At 37.6% G+C, this 23,063-nt stretch overlaps 1 protein-coding gene across 1 annotated transcript; it reads left to right on the forward strand.

Annotated features, from left to right (window-relative positions):
* The first annotated feature begins 7,223 nt into the window (after window positions 1-7,223).
* On the forward strand, window positions 7,224-8,708 carry LOC131300374 (uncharacterized). The gene is made up of 2 exons (XM_058326172.1): window positions 7,224-7,417; window positions 8,334-8,708. Exons 1-2 carry the CDS (start codon window positions 7,339-7,341, stop codon window positions 8,504-8,506), a joined length of 252 nt encoding a protein of 83 aa, XP_058182155.1. The 5' UTR covers window positions 7,224-7,338; the 3' UTR covers window positions 8,507-8,708.
* The last annotated feature ends 14,355 nt before the right edge of the window (window positions 8,709-23,063 follow it).

Consider the following 23,063-nt stretch of genomic DNA (forward strand, 5'->3'; position numbering starts at 1 on the left):
TGGAGACAATTCTACACACCTATCAAATAAAAATATTAAAATACAAAACACTAGTCCACTCTTTTTTTTAATGTTTAAGTTCAAAGTTTTGTGCTTTATAAAGAATGTTTAATATTTTTTTGTTCTCGTTATAATTTTTTCCTAAATGCATGTTCTCGTTATATTAAATTATGAGAATTTTTATCAACTTTATGCTCGAAAGATGACTCATCTATATGAGATTTCTAGATCCACCATGCACTGACCGTGCCACTTCGCTTTAAGTTTATTTTCTAGAACTAGCTAATTCGCATACCACGTGATTAAGGACTATATGAAAAATAAGATATCCATGATCTCTTAGGTATCTTAATTTGGACATGGAGAGAGACTGGAATAAAGTTGGAATGTGCAACGTTTAATTTACCTGTGCATAAAAATTAATGGGATTTGTTACCTCAAAAGATGTGGCGCCAAAAATTCTATCTCAAGTGTTGTTTACACCGGAAAATTGCACCCACTTAAAGAGTGCCACGTGGCATTTGTTTTGTTTGATTTCTGTTCGGTTTGAAGCAAGGTGTACGGAATAATTTTCTATTTGGATCACTTTTTTGTTGGGCCCATACCTTATGGATTAATGATGAGTGGCAGGCCCGAGATTTCGGAAAGTTAGGCCCATCGTAAGTGGGCATTTGACTGGGTCAACTGCGCATGATCTGAAGATGTGGGAAGTTGGGGCTATTTTTATGCATGGACACTTGGCAGAGTCTGAGCTAACTTAGCTAGTTAGCTTCACAAAAGTCTCAGGTCCTATAATCTCTTTTGGAATCAGTTTTATACGCACCATTTGCTCCGATTTTAAGTGAGCCCTCTGCTAGTGGACGGCGCGCAAGGATGGAACCGGGAGATCTAGTGGCGGCGACCGCCACGTCAAGAATTTTAGAAAATACAATTATTATATGTGACAATTTTTTTTATCCCCAATTTATATAGTCTCGCCACTGCTAGCTTTTTTTTTTTTTTTTTATTATATTCTAGTCATAAATCTTCTATTTTCTTTCAAGAAAGGAGACCTAAAAAAGTATTTCAAAACTAAATTCAATGGGCCAAAGTGAAATAATATAAATGATGATGTGTAATTAAGAAAAAAAAAATTCACACTCAAACCCTAAAACAACTTAACCTAAAAAAATTAAGGAAATTAATTATTATGCCATTATCAATGCCCAAAATTAAAATTAGTTATTTTTCATACTCCATGTGTAAATGACAAACATCATTTAGTTTAGTTTTTGTTATGTTATTTTAATTTTTTCTGGAGCCGATGACTATTAATATTGTAATGCATTTTTGTATTGAGGATCAGTCTCTATGAACTTTATCTCGACTTTAATTGAATCCCCACTAAGAAATAGTGGATGAGATCTATCTCCAAATTAGTCGTTCTATTAGTTTGGATATCAAGTAATGCAGAAAGATACCCCATTGAGTCTTCAAGCCAGTAAGGAAATTAATGAGTGTGTGTGTGTGTATATATACACACATACACACACACACACACACACAGATTTTTCAGTACTTCGGGAACACAATCACGTGGATATTCTTGTATTCTTAATTTATTTTACTTTTGCTTGAACCCAATCAAATCTACAACTATGACTATGCAACCAAAACTAATGAGCTAACCAAGATTAAGAGTGACCAATCTGATTCAAATATAGCTAGGTTCATTAGAAAACATTATTTGGAGACAGCTGCATTCCTTACTTTTTATAATCACGTATATCTCAGTGTCTCGTGCCACTTTTAATTAATTAGTTGGAGATAGATTTCTTAAATTGTCTTTCGAGCCCATTCCAACCATAACATTCACGAGATCGAGAATTAAGAACCAAGTCAGAAGTTACCATGGGAGGATTTCTTGACCTGAGAATTATCCTGCTGACAACTATGTATGTGTACTATTCAAATAGTCTAGGTCTCTCTTTTTGGTTTCATTTAATTGAGAATGATGGTTTGGTTTCTAATGAGAGAATATTATCAACTTATTGTTCAACGAGGGAATCAAAAGGACTGAATGAAATTCATTTCCCACTGAATTAATAGGTCCCCACTTTATCAGCCGGTGGCAAACAAGGGCCTCATACGTTGTTATTGAAGCTGACTGCAGAAGTCTTCACTGAAAGTCTGCTAAAATAAACAAACGAAATGTCTTAATTACACATTGAATGAGCTTATCCCCACACACAGTCATTCTCGTCTTTAAGAAGGATTGTGTGTGGAATTTTTTTGCTCAAATCCAATATTGGAAGACTCTGCACTTCATTAATTTGTTTGTTTGTTTGATTGAAGATTCGTCCATTTGGATTGAAGAAGCCAGTCAATGTTGTTTTTTTTTTTTTGTGTGGAAATTAGTATTTTGCAAGACTTGATTTAAGAGAGGGTTTTGGTTAAGAGTTTCTGATTGCACTTTTGGTGAGAGAATTTATAATAAATGGCATACACTATAATATTGCAGAATGAATGAGCATTTGACCCACATTATAATATTGCATTATTATAATGTATGACCTATAATGACTTGCGCCAGCTGGCATGCTAATTAAGGATGGAACAAAGGGGGTCTAATAGTGGCGACCGCCATTACAAGAATTTTAAAAAATGCAATTATTATATGTGACAATTTTTTTTATCCCCAACTTATATAGTCTCGTCACTGCTAGGTTTTTTTTCTTATTTTTTATTATATACTAGTCATAAATCTTCTATATATATTTTTTCATGAAAGAAGACCCAAAATAGTATTCCAAAATTAAATTTAATGGGCCAAAGTGAAATAATATAAATGATGATGTGTAATTAAGAAAAAAAATATTTCACACTCTAACACTAAAACAACTTAACATCGATGCCCAAAATTAAAATTAGTCTTCTTTTGAACTCCATGTGTAAATGACAATTATTTAGTTTTTTTTTTTGGAGCCGATGACTATTAATATTGCAATACATTTTTTTAATTTTTTTAGTATACATTTTGCCACTGCTAGGGTAAAATCTTGGTTCCGTCCTTGTAACGATCCGAATTTTTGACACAATTTTTTTTTTCTAAATATAATATTATTAGAATTATTTTCCTTAATGCAACTCTTTTCTTTTTTTAAATACAATTATGCATACAATATATAGATGTTTTCTTTTTAAATTTTTCCTACACACAAATTATATGCATGCATTAAATACAATTATGCATACAATATATACATGTTTTCTTTTTAAATTTTTCCTACACACAAATTACATGCGTGCACAAATACAAACTCCTTCCGTCTCTCCGTCTCCTACTCAGTCTCTACTTCCTCCCTAACCCTAAAACCAAGCCAAATTCGTCCATTACAAATCCCATGAACCCAACCCCATTAAATTCACTCATATTCTCTTTCACCGAAATTCTCCTATAAATACCCCACCCCATTGACCCACGAAATTTACACCACAATATTCCCCACGTCTCACCAGTCCAAAAGAGAGAGAAAAACCAGAGAAAACCAAATTTCAATCCATGGAGTTTTAGAGAGAGAAAGAAAGAGAGAGAAAAGTGGGTTTCATACCAAAACCCAACCGAAACTCAATCCGACCATTCCAATCTCTTCCTTCTACTCCTAGCATCACCAAGCATCGTCCGATTTGGTTCCAAAGTCTCCCGATCAAAAAAAAAAATCCGAAGTCTTCTTCCCCAAAATTCAAGATTCGTTTCTAAATCAATTCGATCCGATTAAAGGTACTATAATCCCATCCAACCTCTTCTCTAAGTATATTAAGTGTTTATATGCTTAACCCTATGTCCCGAACGGAAAAAATATAGTTTACCGCGTTTTTCTGCCGTATTCACCAACTTGATATTATTTTTGAGCCCGACATTTTATTTGTAATTATTTACAAAACATAAAACCTATCTGATATTTATTTTACAATCTTTTTGATATTAATATTATAAAAAACTACTGACTGGATATTATTTTCTTACAATATAATATCATCTTAGTATAAAATGTATTAATTATATCAGTTTAATTTATCTGGTAGATTGAGTTGATTTTAAATGTTTCGAAACAACTTTGCGACCTTCCAAACCTCATTTTTGACGCCCGGACTATTTTTTCTAGACTTTTCACACCTGAAAGATCATAACTTGTTAAGATCATATTTTTTTATTTAATTATCTATTTATTAAATTATTTATTAGTTATCTATCAAAGTTTACAAACGAAAAATCTTTGCGACCTTCCAAACAATGTTTTAACACCCAAACTAATTTTTTCTAGACTTCTTACATCTCAAAAATGATATCTTGTTAAATTAATATTTTTTTAATTTAATTTACTATTTATTGTTATTTCTATAGCGTTTCAAATCAAAAATTCTTTACGACCTTATAAACCTTATTATAAATGCCCGAATAATTTTATTTAGACTCTCTATATTCTAAAGATGAAATTTTGTTAACCGTAACATATTTTAAAATTTTAAATTATTTATTATCTATTTACTTCACTTTCGGCCACTCTATTTAACGTCTTTATTTAAAATAATCCTGCGACCCTCCGAACCCAACTTTTGATACTCAACTAGTTGCATAGGACCTCTCGGACTCTTAATCAGGTCACGTTAATTATTTTAATATTTTTATGTATTTAATTAGTTTTTAATTAATCTAATTACTTAGAAATAATTAATGAGAGCCTAGGAAAATATTTTTTTAAATTCTTTTAAAAAGCTCTTACTCTAATTATCATCTTTGCCATACGAGACTAAGGGCAACGGCCCATCCATAAAAAGTTGCGTGATTTCATTATTTATTAATTGTTTAATTATTATTGATTAATTGCATATTGTGCCGATACTGGATTTAAATGCTAGATTGGACCCTAGAGACATGGGGTGGTATTGTGAAATAGAATTCATCTAGACGATGCTAGATAATGGATAAACTGGAAAGTTTTTATTTTTAGATTGCCTGCAGGCGGATTTTGGTGATTGTGATGAGATTTGTGATGAAAATAAAACTGGAGGGTGTCCAGTGATAAATTGATGAAAATAAAACTGGCGGGTGTCCACTGATAAATACACCAGTGATAAATTGATGAAAATAAAACTGGCGGGTGTCCAGTGATAAATACACCCGTGATAAATTGTTTAGAAACTGGCGGGTGTCCAGTGATAAATACACCAGTGATAAATTGATGAAAATAAAACTGGCGGGTGTTCCGTGATAAATACACCCGTGATAAATTGTGTGATGTCCAGTGATAAATACACCCGTGATAAATTGTGTGATGAAAATGAAATTGGCGGGTGTCCAGTGATAAATACACCCGTGATAAATTGTGTGATATGATGAAAATGAAACTGGCGGGTGTCCAGTGATAAATTGTGTGATATGATGAAAATGAAACTGGCGGGTGTCCAGTGATAAATTGATAAGACTGGCGGGTGTCCAGTGATGAATTAATAAACTGGCGGGAGTCCAGTGGTGATTGTGATGTGGTTTGTGAAGTGGTACATAAGATAAGCGAACTCTAGTCGTGATTCAGGCATGATAAGCTTTCCCCTTGTTGTAGTTATTGGGATGCATACTCGGTACATAACTTAGGTGCATCTGCGACAGCAAAGGGAAGTGATCTCATGGGACTGAGCATGGCTAGCGGTTGGGGAGGAAAGATCCCGCGAAAAAGATCTTAGATTACACGTCAAGTTAATGGATAGTAAATAACCGGTTTATGTGGAACAAACTCTGTCTTACTTTTTCGCACTACTATTATCCTGCTGCTTGCTAACTGTAAAGTAAGAGGGGTAGTTTGGTTGGATTATTCTACTGGGTGATTTATCACTCACGGATACGTTTGTATCCTGGCAAATCGTTTGCTTCGACGATCAATTTGCCAGAGGGCGCATGATTCACTGGAGAGGATTCAAAGATGGTGCAGTTTGACACGGAAAGAATATCAAGAACGAAGATCGAGTATGTTTCGGATTTGTATCAAGCCTAGAGTCAGCTCTGAAATTAATGTATTTTGAATCAGTAAATTTATCTTGTGACTGTAATAGTTAAACTTTATTTTGAAAAATTATATTTATTTAGCAAATTTTCTTAAGATTTTATTTTATATTGCTTCCGGAAAGTCGGGGCATTACAGTCCTTGAGGGCGCGTTTATGGTCTCACATGATTAGTCGAGATGTGAAAAAAGCAATTCATAAAATAAAGGATTCAAAATAATAAAACAATAACAGCTCAATGACTTTTATTTAAAAACCACAAGATAGTTTAATCAAATGTTTGTTAGTACTTTTTAACAAAACAAGAAAGTGAACTACAATGCATGATTTTGTACTTAATCTTTCTATTCGTATTTTTACAAACAGCATGCAACAATAATAATATTGGACACCCTTCCAAAGTCGCCTCCTATCCAAATTCTTGCTCCTAGTCTAGCACTCTAGGTGCAGTGCAGAGCGGTAAGGGCTGTAAACAAGCCGAATATTAGAATGTTCAGATTCGTTTGTTAAGTTTTCAAGTGAACTCAAAACTCGAGCCAAACTTAAATAAAACTTTGACGAGCTGAGCTTGAGCTGAGCTTGAGCTGAATTTGAATCAAACTCGTGCTTGTTCACGAGCCTTAACAAGCTAATAATATCATATATTTATGCTCTCATATAAGTTTAAAAATGCAAATAAAGTTTTACTACGTACATACATACATTCACACATATACAAAACAATAAAAAAAACATATACATAAATAAGTTTTAGTAATTGTAAACGTTTATCCTTGTATAAGTTCTAAAAATTTTAATATGTAACATATACAAATTTCTCATAAAAATCCAATGATATCAATGTATTCTAGGTTCACGAGCCGAATACTACTATGTTCATATTCGGCTCATTTATGAAACGATCCTAAAATTGAGACTCAGGTTCAGTTCATTTAAAAGACGAATCGAACTCGAACAAGCTTTTATCGAGTCAAGTCTCGAACAGTTCACAAACAACTCAGTTCATTTATATCCCTTTATTTCAATTTTTATGAAGAGGCGGTTGAGACTCTTGTTGATGGGTTAGGTGGGAGTTCGGTAGTAAACATGCAAACAAGCATGAGGTGCATTTAATTTTAGTTGACTAAATTAGAGAATTTAGCATAGATTTTTGTGGATATATAACTGGTCTTTGTGAATCCATATCTAGAGAGATTTCCAAAATCTGGTGCTTTGAAAAAGCCATATATGCAGGCACCCTTGACGTAGATTAAATTTCTATCTGATCAAACAAGTTGGAGGAGCCAATTTACAGAAGAAAAATGGACTCTACATCTCTCTCTTTCATTGTGAAGAAACTTATTATGCTGATTGTGGTTGTTACATTTCTGGCTTCAATTGGTAAGTCCAAACACGACTTCCTATTCATATATATAAATATATGCCCCCACTGCACGAGGCTTTCTGCCATAGTGGAAATGAAAAGAAGTACAAGCCTTAACATATTTTTTGAAAAGTTATTTCTGCAACTAGAATGCATATCATGAGAGATGATAGCCCAATTCCTTTTTCTTGTTTTAATTTATGAGGACGCAACATAAATATTTTTGAATATTTTCAATTATTTGCCCACGTAGATCAATTTATACTCTAGGCAAGGGTATATAAATTTTAATTGCTACCATAGACAGATATAGAAGAAAACAATGATTTCTTGATGTTCTTGGAGAAGGGAAATATCATTCTCCTCTCAATCCACCTTTTATACTTTCTCTTTCTTTTTCAATCTCGGAAATTTCATTATTTTGTTCAGTGAAATTAAGTTCTTTCTTTTGTTGCATAAAAGGTTGTTTCTCTACGAGAGGAAAAAGTGTTAACTTATCTAGTTCCCCCTTTATTTTACATGTCCGATTTTGCCCTTAAGTAGGAGTCTTTTGCACTATCTTCGATCGAACTCTTTGACTTTCCCGTGCACCCAACACGTGTGACTTCTATCATATATATGACATGTACAATTTTATCGTATGGTCTAATTTTAAAGAATTCTTTTGGGATTGATACAAATATCCGTTGTGTATATGTTGGATAGAAATTAGAACATGAAGGGCCGGCCATCAACAATGGAATAGTAGTCTTGCAAAATATGCAACATTTGATAACATCATATATCACAATATTCAGAAGATTTGTACGAAAATTGAAACATCTGGACTACAATCATTCTAACTGTGGATCGTAACACGTTCAAAAAAGAAATTATACCGCACACGAATTTTTTATTTATTTTTGCTTTTGACCGTTCACCCTCTTCTTGTAGTGTTCGTCGTTGATGGAGAAGCCAAGACTATCTGCCAAGCGAAATGCGAAGATGTGGCAGATTGTGATGGATTTTGCAAGAGGATAGGCTTCGATTCTGGGAAATGTTTTCCACCACTTTACCAATACTGTTGCTGCCAAGGGTGCGTGATATGGGCTTTCATTGATAGCTAGCTAGATATGTATGCGAAAAACTTACATATAGAATGTGCATGGCCTCGCTATAATTTCAATGAGAGCAAGGATGGAACCAGGAGCTCTAGTGGCGGCAGCCGTTACGACAAGAATTTTAGAGAATGTGCGCAATTATTATATGTAAGAAAAATAAATTATCTCCAACTTATATGGACCCAAAACCGCTAGATTTTTTCCATGATTTTTCGCTATAGTCCTTAATCTTCTGGAGAATTTTTTTTTTCAAGAAAGGAGATCCAAAAAAGTATTCCATCCTATATATATATATATATAAGTGATTAATCATATTGTAATGCATCTTTTTTATATTTTTTTAGTATACATTTTGTCACTGCTAAGGTAAAATCCTGGCTCTGTCCTTGATTATAAGAGCATCCGCAATGGGAATAATCAAAATCAATAACCAAAATGTGCTAGGGATGGCAATTCCGGCCGACCCGACCCGACCCACCCCGTTCCCCGCCCCAAATGGGTAGGGGATTATTGGGGATCGGGTAGGGTATGGGGATAATTTTCAAAAAAAAGTGGGGAACGGGTAGAGGGTAGATATGAGGTAGTACCCGCCCGATCCCCGCCCCGCCCCAATCCCCGCCCCACTAGCCTACTATATATATATATAAAAGTTAGGGACTTAAGGATCCCGATCCCCGCCCCACTAGCCTACTATATATATAGATAAGTTAGGGTTTTCCCATTTTCCAGTTGTCACTCTAGAGACTTACGTCTCCGATCCCCAGTCCCACTAGCCCACTGGTCTTGTTTGTTTGAAATTATTTTTATTTCAATTTGGTTTATAATGCACTATGACAGCAACTATGTGACTGTTTTAATTTAAATTTGGTTTGTAATGGCACTACGGCAGCAAATGTGATTGTTTTCATTATGATTTGGTTTGTAATGGCACTATGGTAGCAACTGTGGCTGTTTTCCTGGGCATTTGGTTTGTAATGGCAACGTAGATTATTTTTTATTTTTTGAATTTAGTTTCATGGTTCGTATTTTATGGCAGGTGACTTTTTTTTTTTTTTTTAAAAGTTTTGGATATTTGGATCCCCGATTTCCTACGGGGATCCCAGCTTCCTGTTTGGGGCGGGGATGGAGGGTAAAAATAAATCTCCGGTGGGGATTGGAGCGGGGATGGGGAGGGATTTGGGTTCGGGGATCGGGATCGGGGATAGTGGTATCCACCCCCGACCCTCCCCATTGCCATCCCTAAAATGTGTTACGTCAGCATTTGATTATCCATTTAGTTCATAATCAAACTTAACAACTTTTACCTCCACATTGGTTATTTTTGCATCCCTATAAAAAAAACTCACACAGTACGCAATGAACCTATGTCCAATTGCAAACGAGTTCCAATCACGCATCCGACCACACCAAATTATTCGTCTCGATGAGACGATTCTAATGTGAGGTATTTTTTAGTTATTGAGTTTTGAGTTTGGTTATTATTAAGTTTTGGTTATTGGTAAAAGTTGTTAAGTTTGGTTATGGAATGAGTGAAATTTGGTTATTTGCTAAAAGACTTGTAACTTTGCTTATTACAATGTGAGGTGTTTCTTTAGAATTGTTGTTAAATTTGCTTATCCATATCAATTTGATAATTACAATGGGGATGCTCTAAGGCCATCCATAGTGGTATAACTAAAAGACAATTGTTGTTAAAGTTAACAATATTTGTGTAAAAAATGGCTCACAATGGTATAATCAAACTTAGCAACATCATTAGAAATAATCAAATTTTGGGTTTTGGATAACCAAAACTAGCAACCTTTTTCAATAATCAAAATTTGTGAACCCCACACTATATAAGTTAACTAGTTCCAAAATTTATATATACACGTATTTCAACTATAATTTTATTCTTCTCTTCTTCACTTGCTCTATATCTTCTTCACTTCAACCACAAACTGTTTCTCTTTCTTTTCCTCCAAAAGTGAAGCTCATATTTCTCGATCATCTATAATTTAACTCATCGTTGCTGGATTAAGTATTTTACTCTTCTTTTACGTTTCTATTTTAGGCTGCATTCTTATGAATTTAACTTAAACTTAACTTAAATATGAAAATTGCCTTTATTTGAATTTTTTTCGCATTTTTTAGTTTTGCGCCAAATTTTTATAGGTTATTGATTTGTCTCAACGAGAGGAATCGAAAAAAGTGTTTTTTTTTTTTTACTTTTACCCAAGTATTTTGATAAATAATCACTTTTTAGCAAAAAAAAATTTGATTTTTTCGACTAAAAAGTGGTTATTCATTTTTTTGTTCCTCCCCCCATGGTTGAGTAAACAAAGAACCTTGCAAAAAAAAAAGAAAAAGAGGAAGAACCTTGCATTTTTTTCCAAATTTAAGAACACATTTGATTTTTTTTTTTTTGAAAGATTAAGAGAGTGGTGGATTTGTGATATAGGCTATAGGAATATGAAGAAGAAAAAAAATCGGTGTTATTTTGATAGATAACTCTAGGAAGAACACCATATATTCGATATATTTTTGCCCAAAAAAACACGTAATGGAGGGAAGTGAATGGTGGGAAACAAAAGTGGAGAGAGCTAGAGATTGTGTGAAATTGTAGTGGGCCCCTTATTTTGGTTATGGACTAGAAGTGACCATTGTGAATCTCAACATTGTTAAGCTTAGCAATCTCTTAAATGAATAATCAAAAACTGATGTGTCAACTTTTGGTTATCCATTTTTGATTATACCACTGTGGATGGCCTAAAGAGTCTAGCAAACTATATGTACCCAACATGAGATATGCGTCGCCATAAAAAAAAAAAAATGGTAGTTAAAACAGTATATCTCACACCTTGCATTAAATTAGGTGGTCCATGTGAAAATCACAACGTTAACTTCCTAACTTCATAGCATTAAATTAGGCATATTAGATCCACAACTTAACTTTTCATTGGCATGCGTCCACCGGTGTAGGCTCCTCTTGCATTTATTGTTGTAATCTAAATCGTAAATTTTGTAGGGTATGAAGACTGAAACTCTAAGGCCATCGATATTGGGCACCGACCATGGCCATCGAGAGCCAAGCGGGGGGCCTACTTTGGGCCCCGAATGGATGATTCGAGCCGTTTAATAATTTTTAAATAAAAAAAACGAGCGGGGCTGTCAGCTCAATCCAATATGTGTAGTTGCTCAATCAAATCTTTCATTTTTTCATTCCGATTCCGGATTCGTGAAAAAAAATAAAAGATTGAATCGAGAATCTACACATATCTGATTTTTTACGGGCTCACTCTGTTTTTATTTAAAAATTATTGAACGGCACGAATCATCTGTGCGGAGCCCAGAGTGGGTCCCGCGTGCCCATCGGTAGCTATGGTCTATTTCCATAGCTAGGTTTGCTTGAAGAGTACTATGTTCATACAAAATTAGCTTGATTGGACAGCGTTAAATTTATCAAAGATTGAGTTTTGGTTTATAAAATGAACATTCTATGTTTATAATTCTGAAAATAATCTGTAGAACTAAAAATGGAGTCCCAGAGGGGGCGAATGGAACGACTAATTAAAAACTACAATTAAGCCACCAAATCAAATCACTAATCAAGTTTCAATTAAGCTAATCCAATCAATTCAACTATCAAAGGAAATAGCAATAATACTAAAAAAGCACAAATACAAAGACATACGTGAAAACTAATTAGAGTCCACAATCATATTTCTACTTATATTCCATAAGGAAAATTCTAAAATCAGTCCAGTCGGCTGACAATAGTGAGTGTGTGAGTGTGTATTAAAGGGTATAAAAAGTACATAGAAATAAGTGTTTTGCTTGTCTTCTAGTGCGCTTATTGTTAGCTTAGTGGGCTGATAATAGTAAGACCGTATCTTTGATCGAATTTCTCAAAGGATGATCATCTCCGTAAAAATGCACCTTAGAGCACCCATCTTTAAATCTAACTGAGTTTGGCAAGTACAAGTATTTTTATTCCATACATTTTACATTAAAAATTGTACGACTGAGCTTAGTGGGTACAAGTAATTAAAAGGGCAATTAAGACCTAAGAAGTGAGAAGTATGCAACACCAGAAAATTTCTTTGTTTCTTTTCTTTCTTTTTTTTTTTTTTTGGATAGGACAGAAAATTGCATCAATGTAATTGACTGATGAATCATGAACTCCAAAGGGTTTGGCAGGGAGGTCAAGGTCTGCGCAAGGGTTTTCTCTCTCATAAAGTCTTGGCCTCAGGTCCAAAACATCTCAAGTTGTTATCAATTTCTTCGGGGTTAGTTTATATCGGCTTTAATTTGCTCCCCGCAAGTCGGCTGTGAAATTGGCCCATTAAGTAGTCAAGGTACATGTAAATTGATCCGGACAACTGAGTTATCAAAAACATAATTGACCAATGTTACATCACTCCTCACCTCCACCTCCCCCCTCCTCCGGCCTCCCTCTTCTTCACATTATAGCCTTGTCGTGCTCTACTTGCGCCTCTCCTTTCCCTCCACCCTTCACCTCCATCCTCCCCCTCTCCCCCACCACCCTTCGCCTCCTTTCTCCGTCTGCTTGTACGGCCTTGTTGGGGCCGATCTAGTGAAAATTTGAAGATGGGATGGCTTGGCTTTGCTCATTCGGCATATAAGCCAACGGATCCAGTGCAGCGGCTTCTGGCGACAGTGTCCTCGGCCGAGTTTTTTTTATTTTCCTTTTTCTTTTTGGTTCGTTGATTTTGGGTTTTGTTGGTTTGGTTCTCTTCATTTAATGGGAGTTTTCCTTCCCCTGTGTGGGATTTCTGCTATTATTTTGGTTGTCTTTGCCGCAATTAAGAGTTTGTATTGCTCTCTCTATTTGGATGTCGGTCATGACCAATTAGCTGACAAAGCCTGATTGCGAGGCTCTAGTGGGTAATTTTAGGTAGCTAGGCCTTTTGTGTGGTTATTTACTTCCTTAGAGACGATATCCAATTTTGATGTATTCGACTGTTTTTTGATATAATACAACTCCTACCATTTTGGAAAAAAAAAAAAAAACACCCTTGCTAGAAACCTCGTGGAAGAAGCAAACATAATTCAAAGCCGTACAGACTACAGCCCAAAAACTTGACGCGTAACCCGAACCGTAGTTGGAGTGGGGAGATAGGGGCTTGGGCAACTCTCAGACTCTCAGTATAGCTTGGAGTGGGCCTTGGCAGGCCCGTAGCCCAACACAAACCGTGCTCAAAGAATATATCTCAGGAGTATTATTTTGCTATGGTATCAGAGCCCGTTCCAGATTCTCAAATAAGTATTTAAAAAATAAAAACATATTTTTAAGTTTAAAAATAACAAACTTAGAAAAATAATTTTTCAAAATTTTTTTTGCAAGGTTTGATAGATCTTATTAAAACCTATCAAATAAAATTCATATTGCATATTTTTTTTTATTTTTATAAGTTTATTTTTAAGCTTCAAAATTGTAAATAAGTACTTATTTTTTAAGGGGAGAAAACGGAACGAACTACTTCTTGTTTTGCTTCGGCTAACTATTTTATGTAGTCCGGGAGTACTCTCACGTGTAACCTTGACACGTAACCCGAACTGTAGTTGGAGTGGGGAGATGAGGCTTGGGCAACTCTCAGTATAACTTGGAGTGGACCTTGGCAGGCCCTTAGCCCCAACCCAAACCGTACTCAAAGCCCACATGTATCAACTATTTATTTTGCTATATTTGTAGGAAATTGATTTTGGTATCCCACTTTTAGCCATTGACACTTCACATTTTTTTGTCTTTTTTCTATTTGAAATTACAACAATACCTTTTAAAGTGGATGAACACTAACAAAATAAAGGGTAATTTGGTAATTTCACATAGGATAAAGATAAAAAAGTAATGTGCCAATAGCTAAATGTGGAGGGCCAAAATCACTTTTGTATGTGTATCATTCTTCTTCTTCTTCTTGTTCTGCTTTGGCTGAGTATTTTATGTACCCATTCTTCTTCTTCTTTTGCTTTGTGAGCTTAGAAATTACTAATTTGCTATATTTGTATCATTAAACAGGTTCATAAAATACATTATACTAATTAGAGTAAATAAGAAAATAATAATTGAAGTCCAGTTGTATAATTATGCTCAACGAAGACCAAAGAAATGTAATATTTCAAACAAAGGGCGTTGCAAAAAACAGTCCAACAGGCAGCCAGTAAGGTAAAAGAAAATTAAAAAGAGTACAGAATAATTTGATGTAGAATTACTTACATATTTTGCAATACCCTTCCAGATGTTCTTATTCAGATGTTGCATATACGAACATACTTTCTCAACTTTATTGAAAACTGTTTTCAACACCTTCCTCAAACCAAAATATAGTGCAGAAAGAATCAACCTAAGAAGTTCGATCTGGCTCCGTTTTCATGAATTGAGATCCTGTCATGTGATGATTCTTCGTGTGATTTTTTCTTAATCCAAAACGATATCCAAAATGGTTTCATTTGATGATACGAACTGGTCATTTCGTCTTGGTGTACTCATCCTCAATGCCAAAACTCTAGTAAATTAAGTCGATCTGAGATCACCCAATAGTTGCTAGAATCACATTTGTTAAAACTGAATCAGATTTGTTAAAACAGAAATGAACAGTTAGAGTCTGCTGTGTATTTGTACCATCCCGAATATACTTTGTACAAACAGATCTTGTCAAAACTTAGGTAAATTATAAGTCGATCGCGGTCACAATTAACTTTTCATTTCTATTTTTTTCGCAATTACATTTGTCAAAACAGAAATGAAAAGTCAGAGTTGTCGTGTATTTGTACCATCCCGAATCTACTTCTTACAGACAGAACTTAGGTCTAATCAACTTAAATTTTTTGTAATCCTTTCTTTTACAGATTTTCAAAAAAAAGAAAGGAAAATGCATGATAATGCCAAAATCACTTTTGTTCGTGTCAAAACCCTTTTTGTTCCTGCCAAAACTCATTCATTGCATGATTTAATTAAATTGTCATCCACTACATCACTTACTTTACGAAAATACCCCTAAAAATCCCATCAGTGGTGTTTTCTAGTTCCACGTTTTCAAGCAAAAATGAAATTCACGAGCAAAACTAGAACTAATTTTAGAAGAAAAGCAAAAAAAAATTAAACTTCAATGTTTTCCAGTTACATGTTTTATCAATTCATGAGCAACCCATCTAACAAACAGGAGCTAATTTTTGAAGAGCCATGTTCACATTATCATCAAGAATTAAACATCAATTCAAAAAAGTTCTAAAATTGCAATTAACAAATGATAATACTCTAGTCTTCGCACAAAAACTCTATTATGCATACTCTAGTCTTCACTCATCAAATCTACATTATGAAAGTTAAAGAAAAAAAGACTTTACATTTATTCGAACCCTTAAAGTTGTAATAAAAAATTAAAGAGCAATAATGTTAATTTTACAAATTGAGAGTCATCCTTACAGAAGAACAGAGAACGTGGCACTAACTAATAATATTATTGATGGAGAGTTGAAAATACATATGGTGTCGTTGTACAAATTACCGCATTTGCACACACCCCAATCTGGGCTTCCAGATTAGTTTACTTACGGTATTTGATTCCCCGATGACGAAACGGATTAAGAACACATCGGGAAAGTCGAGTGTTTGAGCTTTGAGTGTTTGGCACCCTTTTGAACCTAACCCAATCCTAGGCCACTTCAAAAGCCAAAAACCCTACTGGCACACACTGATTTGAAGCCTGCGCGCATAGATCAACTTGACAGGTGTTGGTCAATGGTCAAAGTTTGACCATTAACCAATGCATGAGTAGGTGGTACACGCGCGTGACAGTATGACACCAGTGCGTGTTGGTCAAATTGCCAACTGGTGGTCAGCAGTCAAAGTTTGATTGTTGACCCTCGCACCAGGGCGCAACCCTCGCTCGCCAGACTGACTCTCGCGCGCGCCGGAGTGCAATGCCTATTCCCACCAACTTTTCTTGAGGTGGAAACTTGGCCACCAATGCAATCTCAGCCAGCCTCGTGGACTGGCTGAATCCCTCTCTTTGCAGCCCATATCTACCTCCCTCTCTCCATATAAATACCCTCATGGTTCATCCATTAAAAGGGTTCAAGTTTTTAAAAAGGGTTACACCTTGGGTTACAAAATCACAAGCTACCTTGTTTCCTTACTGCTATCACCCATACAACTTCAAGAACATAGCTTGTTCTTCCACCTCAACTAAACCTCAAAGCTCAAGCTCTTTCAAACTCAATCTAGGTATAGCATACCTTCTGTATTCCTGTTCTGATCCTGGGGGGGGGCTGGCAGGGCCAAGGCTGGTAATCAATACCAGTCCTGGTCCTAAAACTGGCAAGGTGTCAAAAACCGTTGTGGTAGGAACCAACATGCGACGGTCCCAGTCTCGCGCGCGACGCTCTGTGGCCACGTGCACAAGACTGCGTGGGGATTGGTTTCCTACTATTTTATGTCTTTTTGTTTATATAGATTACTCTCCAAGCATGATAAAAACCAATTTACTGCTTTCCTTTGTTAGAAATGCTAGTTGTATTTCAATTTGCATTTCTGCTGTTATGGAGTACCCCTGGGACCTTTCTAAACATACCTCAGAACCCAGAAACATGTAAACCTAGCACTGGTCTGGTTCAGTCCCGTGCGCGCCAGGGCGCGACAATCGCGCGCCAAAGCGCAACCATCGCACGTCGGAGCACCTCTGACTAGTGGCTGACCTTGCACGGGTAGCTTGGCTTTAGGCCATTATTTTGTCTCCACACTGTTTATGGGGTGTTTTGTTAATTTGTAGAGCTTCTTCAGCCTTTAAATTGTATATTAACTGCTTATAACTGCTTGGTTTATCCTGGGTGTGCTCTGGTCCTTCCAGAGCCCAGAAGGTTTGAGAATAAGAGCTGTGGGCTTAGGCGCGCGCGTGTCTTGGAGTCACCCGCGCAGGAGTGAACAACATGCAGTGACTTGTTTAGTGCATGCTGGTTTCTTCCTGTGCACATCATTCCAAAACAGGGACTTTCCAGTTTGTTTAAACTCCCACAACAGTCTGTTCTTATCCTATACTAACTGCTCATTCATGTTATCATTCACATCCTGCAAAATGTTACAGTTTTAATCCCCATTAAACTGTTCCCCCCCCAATTGGCTAAAGAATTGATTAATCAAACAGAATCGCAAATGTTTTCGCAAATGCCTAAGTAGAGACCGATCTTCGGATTGGGCGAGAGGGGTGCCTTAAAACCCTTCCCCCCTCGTAACCTGGCTCCTGAACCCAGATATGGTTATGACGGACTGGTGCCTTCACTTTTTTCAAATTAAATAGCGCAGCAAGCATTTCAAGTTCGGTTCCTTGGGTGTGGACCTTTAAACCCAAGTGGCGACTCTAAATTGAGCGCTCGTCTGCCAAAATGCGCGCTCATCGATCCGCCTTTTTTTCGGGCATGCTGCCCACAGTGGTGATTCTGCTGGGGATCGAATCAATATTGGTCTATACTTAGATTTTAATACGCTTGAGAACAATCCCACAAAAGTCTGTCAAAATAGTGAGCTTCGCGCAGCTAAAGAAAGGATTGGTGATTTAATAGGACCTCGTGTCCGGCCATCCTGACTGGAATTTTTTTGATTGTTCTCTCGTGTAGTTTCTTATAAGAATTGGTTAATAAAGAGAGCTAAATTTGAAAAACATTTTGCGAATTTGCGATTCTGTTCCATTAATCAAATTCTTTAGCATCTTCATATGCATCGATGTGAGATATGTCTCGTTGGATCGTTTTGGCAATTCGGCACGGTTTACCGGAGCTCGGGAACCCCGAATGACCAACAACCTTCGACGATGATAAGTCATTCTACCGTTTGACTGTTGCTCTGCGGTTACGCGGACAGCGGGAGGTATATCTTGGCTTTAGTCCGAGAAACCTGTTACAAGCCAAAACCAGCCTTTGCATATACAAAGCACTAGCACTCTTCAAACTAGGACAGGTACCTACAGGGTAAGATTTACTTGCATCTAACCCCATATACTGTCTATGTGTTACTGCTTTTCCTATCGCATGCATTGTACATACATACCGTTTTGCGTAGGAGCATGTTTAGGGCGGCTTCTAGGTTGTCTCTCTTTCGAGTCTGTTTTATGCTTATTAGGACGCTGCCATGACCTGATGAAGAGTCATTCATCTCGATGGTGCATGTTATCAATTTTCAAAGTCCTTAGATTAACAAGACTTTGGAAAATCAAGACTTTCTAAGTCCTTGTCTAATACCCGATCGAGGTTTCAAACAGAAGACAAAGAACAACGGAGAGAATGCCGTGATGCTTATACCACCTTAGTTATCGTGCGCAGCACATACATTGTTTAGGCTATGGTGCTGTGTCGCCTACGCCGTCTCGGTTCTGGTATCACGTCATCAATACCGAGTTGTTCCAAGTTCAAAGTTGAAACTTCGAGAACGGAATAGTCAAAGGCTTAGACTATTTTGACATCTCTTAGTGTTAATCGATCTATTCAAAAGATACACCCTCGAAAAGATTTTCAAGGATTCTGGCAGCGTCCTAACATCATGAGACAGACTTGTCTTTAGTTATAGAGTCTAGGAGGACACCGACGATGATGACGTTGCATTTCTTTTTGCAATTAACTGCTGCTGCAGGAACGTCACTGAGCTTTCAAATTGCTTTACTGTCTAGTTTGGAACCATTGCACTAAACAAGAGAGTACCGAAAGGAAGAGCCAAACCTACTTGGGAACGTCTTCAGAATCCGGTTCAAAGACTTATCAGGCTAGATTCCCAGTCAATTGCAACGAAGGCTTCTCCAGGTTCACTGTTGGCCGCCCAATAGTCGGGTTCACCATCAATATTGCAAAAAGCCATGCCGACGGTTTCCCCATCATCAACTTCTTCTTCAAGCCCCACTGAAAAACCTATAATGGCAGATCAGCTGCAACCGTTCACTTTGGAAACCATGCTCATGAACCTCCAGAATAGTATCACTGCTATGCAGCAGAGGGCCACTCAGACTGATACTTCCATCACTCGTCTGAATGATCTCATCAACACTCGTCTTCCATCAGCGCCAGTGCTTAAAAAGGAAGGCGAGGACGATGATGATGTTCATGTAGAACCTGTCTTTGTAGAGGATGCAAATCATGCGGGCCGTCTCATTGTTCAGCTCATTACTAGAGAGGCTCGTGCGCCTGCTCCAAACCCGAACCTTGCTGCTGTTAGGCCTGTTCAAAACCTTGACATGACCGCTCTTATGGCCAAGATGGCTAAGCTGGAAGAAGCTATCTCAAAATCCGAGAAGATCAGTGCAGGAGGAATTGACCTGGATTGTCTCTGCATGTACCCTAATGCTAGGCTTCCCGACAAATTCAAGATGCCTAACTTGGTTAAGTTTGATGGGAGCAGTGATCCCAAGACTTATCTCTTTGGTTATCATGCTGCAATGAAGCTGTTGGGTGTAGAAAGTGAAGCTATGTCTCAGTTGTTCCCACAAACTCTCTCTGGGCTTGCCTTCCATTGGTTTCTGTCTCTCGACATCTCCAAAAGATGGACTTGGGAAGACATAGGGATTGCGTTTGTCTCGTAGTACAATTACAACTCTCAACTCAAGATGACTACTCGGGAGTTAGAATCCACCAAAATGGAAGTAAAAGGAGTCCTTTGCGGATTTTGTTAAGAGGTGGAGAGCCAAAACGGCTCTAATGATTGATCGTTCAAGCGAGAGGGATCAACTCCACATCGTCTCGCGCAATCTTCAACTTGATTTTGCCAAGCACCTTGTGCTGATTCAAGCATCTGCCAACTTTGAGACTTTCTTCAAGTCTGGCCTAGCCGTTGAAGAGGCCCTACAAAGTGGAGTTCTACCAAGAGGAGAATCTTCTTCTTCTTCCACTACTCAAAAAGCTAACCTGAAAGCTTACTCTAGAAATAGCAGCGCATTATTTGGTGGTGGCAATTACGCCAGTACGGCTTCAAGCGGGGACAACACAGTTGCCACCGACATCAATCAAGTTCAAAATGCCCAAAGCTTCCGGGCCCGAACCCAACCTCGAAACTTCTTTGTCTTCGAGGCACCTCTGTCCGCACTGATGGAAAAACTCATTAAGTCTGGGCATCTCAAGCCTTTGACCCCAATCTCCCCACCAAAAGTCCTACTTGCTGGTTACAAACCTCACATCTTCTGTGCCTTCCACCAAATGCCTGGCCATCCCACTGACGCGTGCTATTGTCTTTGACATGAGATTCAAGATCTCATTAAAAATGGCACGGTTCAAGTTCCACCAAAGCCCAACGTCATTTTCAACTCATTGCCTCAACACAACTCTGACCATCTGGTTGGTCAGATTTCTATCACCTCTACTCAAATCAATCCTAGCTCCACCATATTCAATCCTAGCCACTATATCATCCCAGAAAGCCAACCTAAACCAATCATATCCATCCTGTTCGAACTGGAGATTAACATGATGGCTGTAGGTTAGGCAATTGCGGTCTTCGCTGCCGATACCTAGATTGTAAGTAATGATGAGCTTACAATGGAGCAGATTGACAGGCTGAGGTCCATTGTTCATGGGAGCACTGAGTAGGTTTGGTTGAAGAAGCTGAGGAGGCCGAAGTGCTGTTGCTTGGACCTGATGCCTGCGGGATCCCACCTCTCTGTGAGGAAGCCAAGGGTAACTATAAAAGTTGCATTTTCAAGTCGCGTCTATTTTGCATTGACACTTTTGAGTCCTGAGTCTGCCACAGTGTCTGTCAAATTGTCTAAGTCTAGCTCTGAGTCGGAGGTTGTGCCTCTTGACCCTCCCTGTCGTAGCATCTATTCGAGTCTTTTGCTGTACTAGGCAACCCCGAGGGGCTTTCTTATGATATGCATTATCTTACTTCTAAGTACTTTGCTGGCTTTTGAATAAATTGTGTCGACCCTGACGACGAAGGGATAGATTTCGATGGGTTCATCCCCAAGGAAATGTGTTCCCTCGCTGAAAGAGAAGACGAAAGGCATGCTCATCCTATTAATTGAAATAGTAGTTTTCAAATAAACTTGAAAGATGAGGTAGACCCTCGAATGGTTCAAAATTGGTTCAAGGCTATCCCCAGAGGAGCATTGTGCCAGACAGGCTTGAAGAGTTCATCGACGTCTTGGCATGGTCTCTCAAAAGACACGCCTGATGTTGATCCTGAGATAAAAAAGAAGAAACATCGAGTCCCTTTGATACCGGTGCCAAACCATGTAAAGCAAAGCACAAAAAGGTTCAGCACCACATACCATGTTCAAGCAGGAACAGCGTTCCGCCAAGCATAAGTCAAAACATTCAAAATTGGCCCGAAGCAAGGCATTTCCAACCAAAGCACTCTGGACCCTGTGCTATCAAAGCCACTTTATCTGGGGCTGCGGCCAAAGATTATCAACCTCAACAGTAATAAGTTCAATACATTGGTTAGCATGGATCAATTCAAAAGCCTTTTCTCTAAGAGAAGCTCGTTGGGTTGAAAACCCCAAGGGTGGGCAGTTTCAAACAAAAGTTAGAGCAGCCTGCTCGACCGAAACCTATGAAGGCGGTCTAGGAAAAAGTAAATAGGTAATATTCAAAAGCTCGCTAGACCGAAAACCTGAAGAGGCAACACTAGGCAAAAGTTAGAGCATAAAAGGAGAAGTAAAACACACGAGTGAACCTTTGCCTGAACTACGTTTTGACCTGATTCTCCAAAATGGGATATGTAGGCAGTCTCTCTTTGAGACTCGGTCACAATCTATCAATTTGATCCAAGGCTTTGGTGCATCACCCTGGTCAAGAAGAAGACGAGCTTCATTTGTGCAGAAGGGGGGGAAAACCCTTCATCTTTCAATTTTATTTCAAACTACTACTTCAATTTCAAAGCTGAGTAAAAGCCTTAAAATATTTTAAGCATAAAAAACAGAACGAAATGCTGGCGAGGCCTAAGGGCTCATAGTTTGTTCTAAGTTCAACGAAGTCTGGTGTAAGCACCCGCAACAGATTTGTATTCATGCGCGCTAGTTTGAGTTTCACGTGTGTTTGTTCATAGTTATGCGCATTGGTCTCAACCCTGCGCGCACTGCTTCAATTCCAGCAACTAACAATAGCAGTCAGCTACTGCCTTTGAGTCCTGTTCAAGGGGCTTTTGCCAAGTTTTGTCATGCCGTGCAAGTCATGTGGGCATAATGTGATTGTACGGAGGTATCGGTTTCAATCCGGATCTATATGAGTCATCGTTTGCGTCTTATGTCCGTCTTTGTGACACTTTTCCAGTTTTTCAATCCATTGTCATTTCGGGATGCTTTTCCGAGTTTTGTCAGTTCGTGCAGGTCATTGTATAGTTATTTGATCTTATGCAAGCGTCATTTTTACCTATCTAAGGGGGTATTATAAGTTTTGGCACGTTAATGCCCAAAATTTCATTATTTTCCATGTGTTTAAGAGTCCGTGTAACATTCAGGGGCTCTTCTTCCTTTTCATTCGAGCTAGGCGAGTTTGTGCATGTCTACATATCTGTGTGTTGTCTCAGTTCACTTGTCAATGCAAATTAGATATTAACGCATGGTTTATATGTCAATAAACTGAAAATGCA

The sequence above is a fragment of the Rhododendron vialii genome, chromosome 9a (assembly GCF_030253575.1).
Source record: "Rhododendron vialii isolate Sample 1 chromosome 9a, ASM3025357v1".
Lineage (NCBI taxonomy): Eukaryota > Viridiplantae > Streptophyta > Magnoliopsida > Ericales > Ericaceae > Rhododendron > Rhododendron vialii.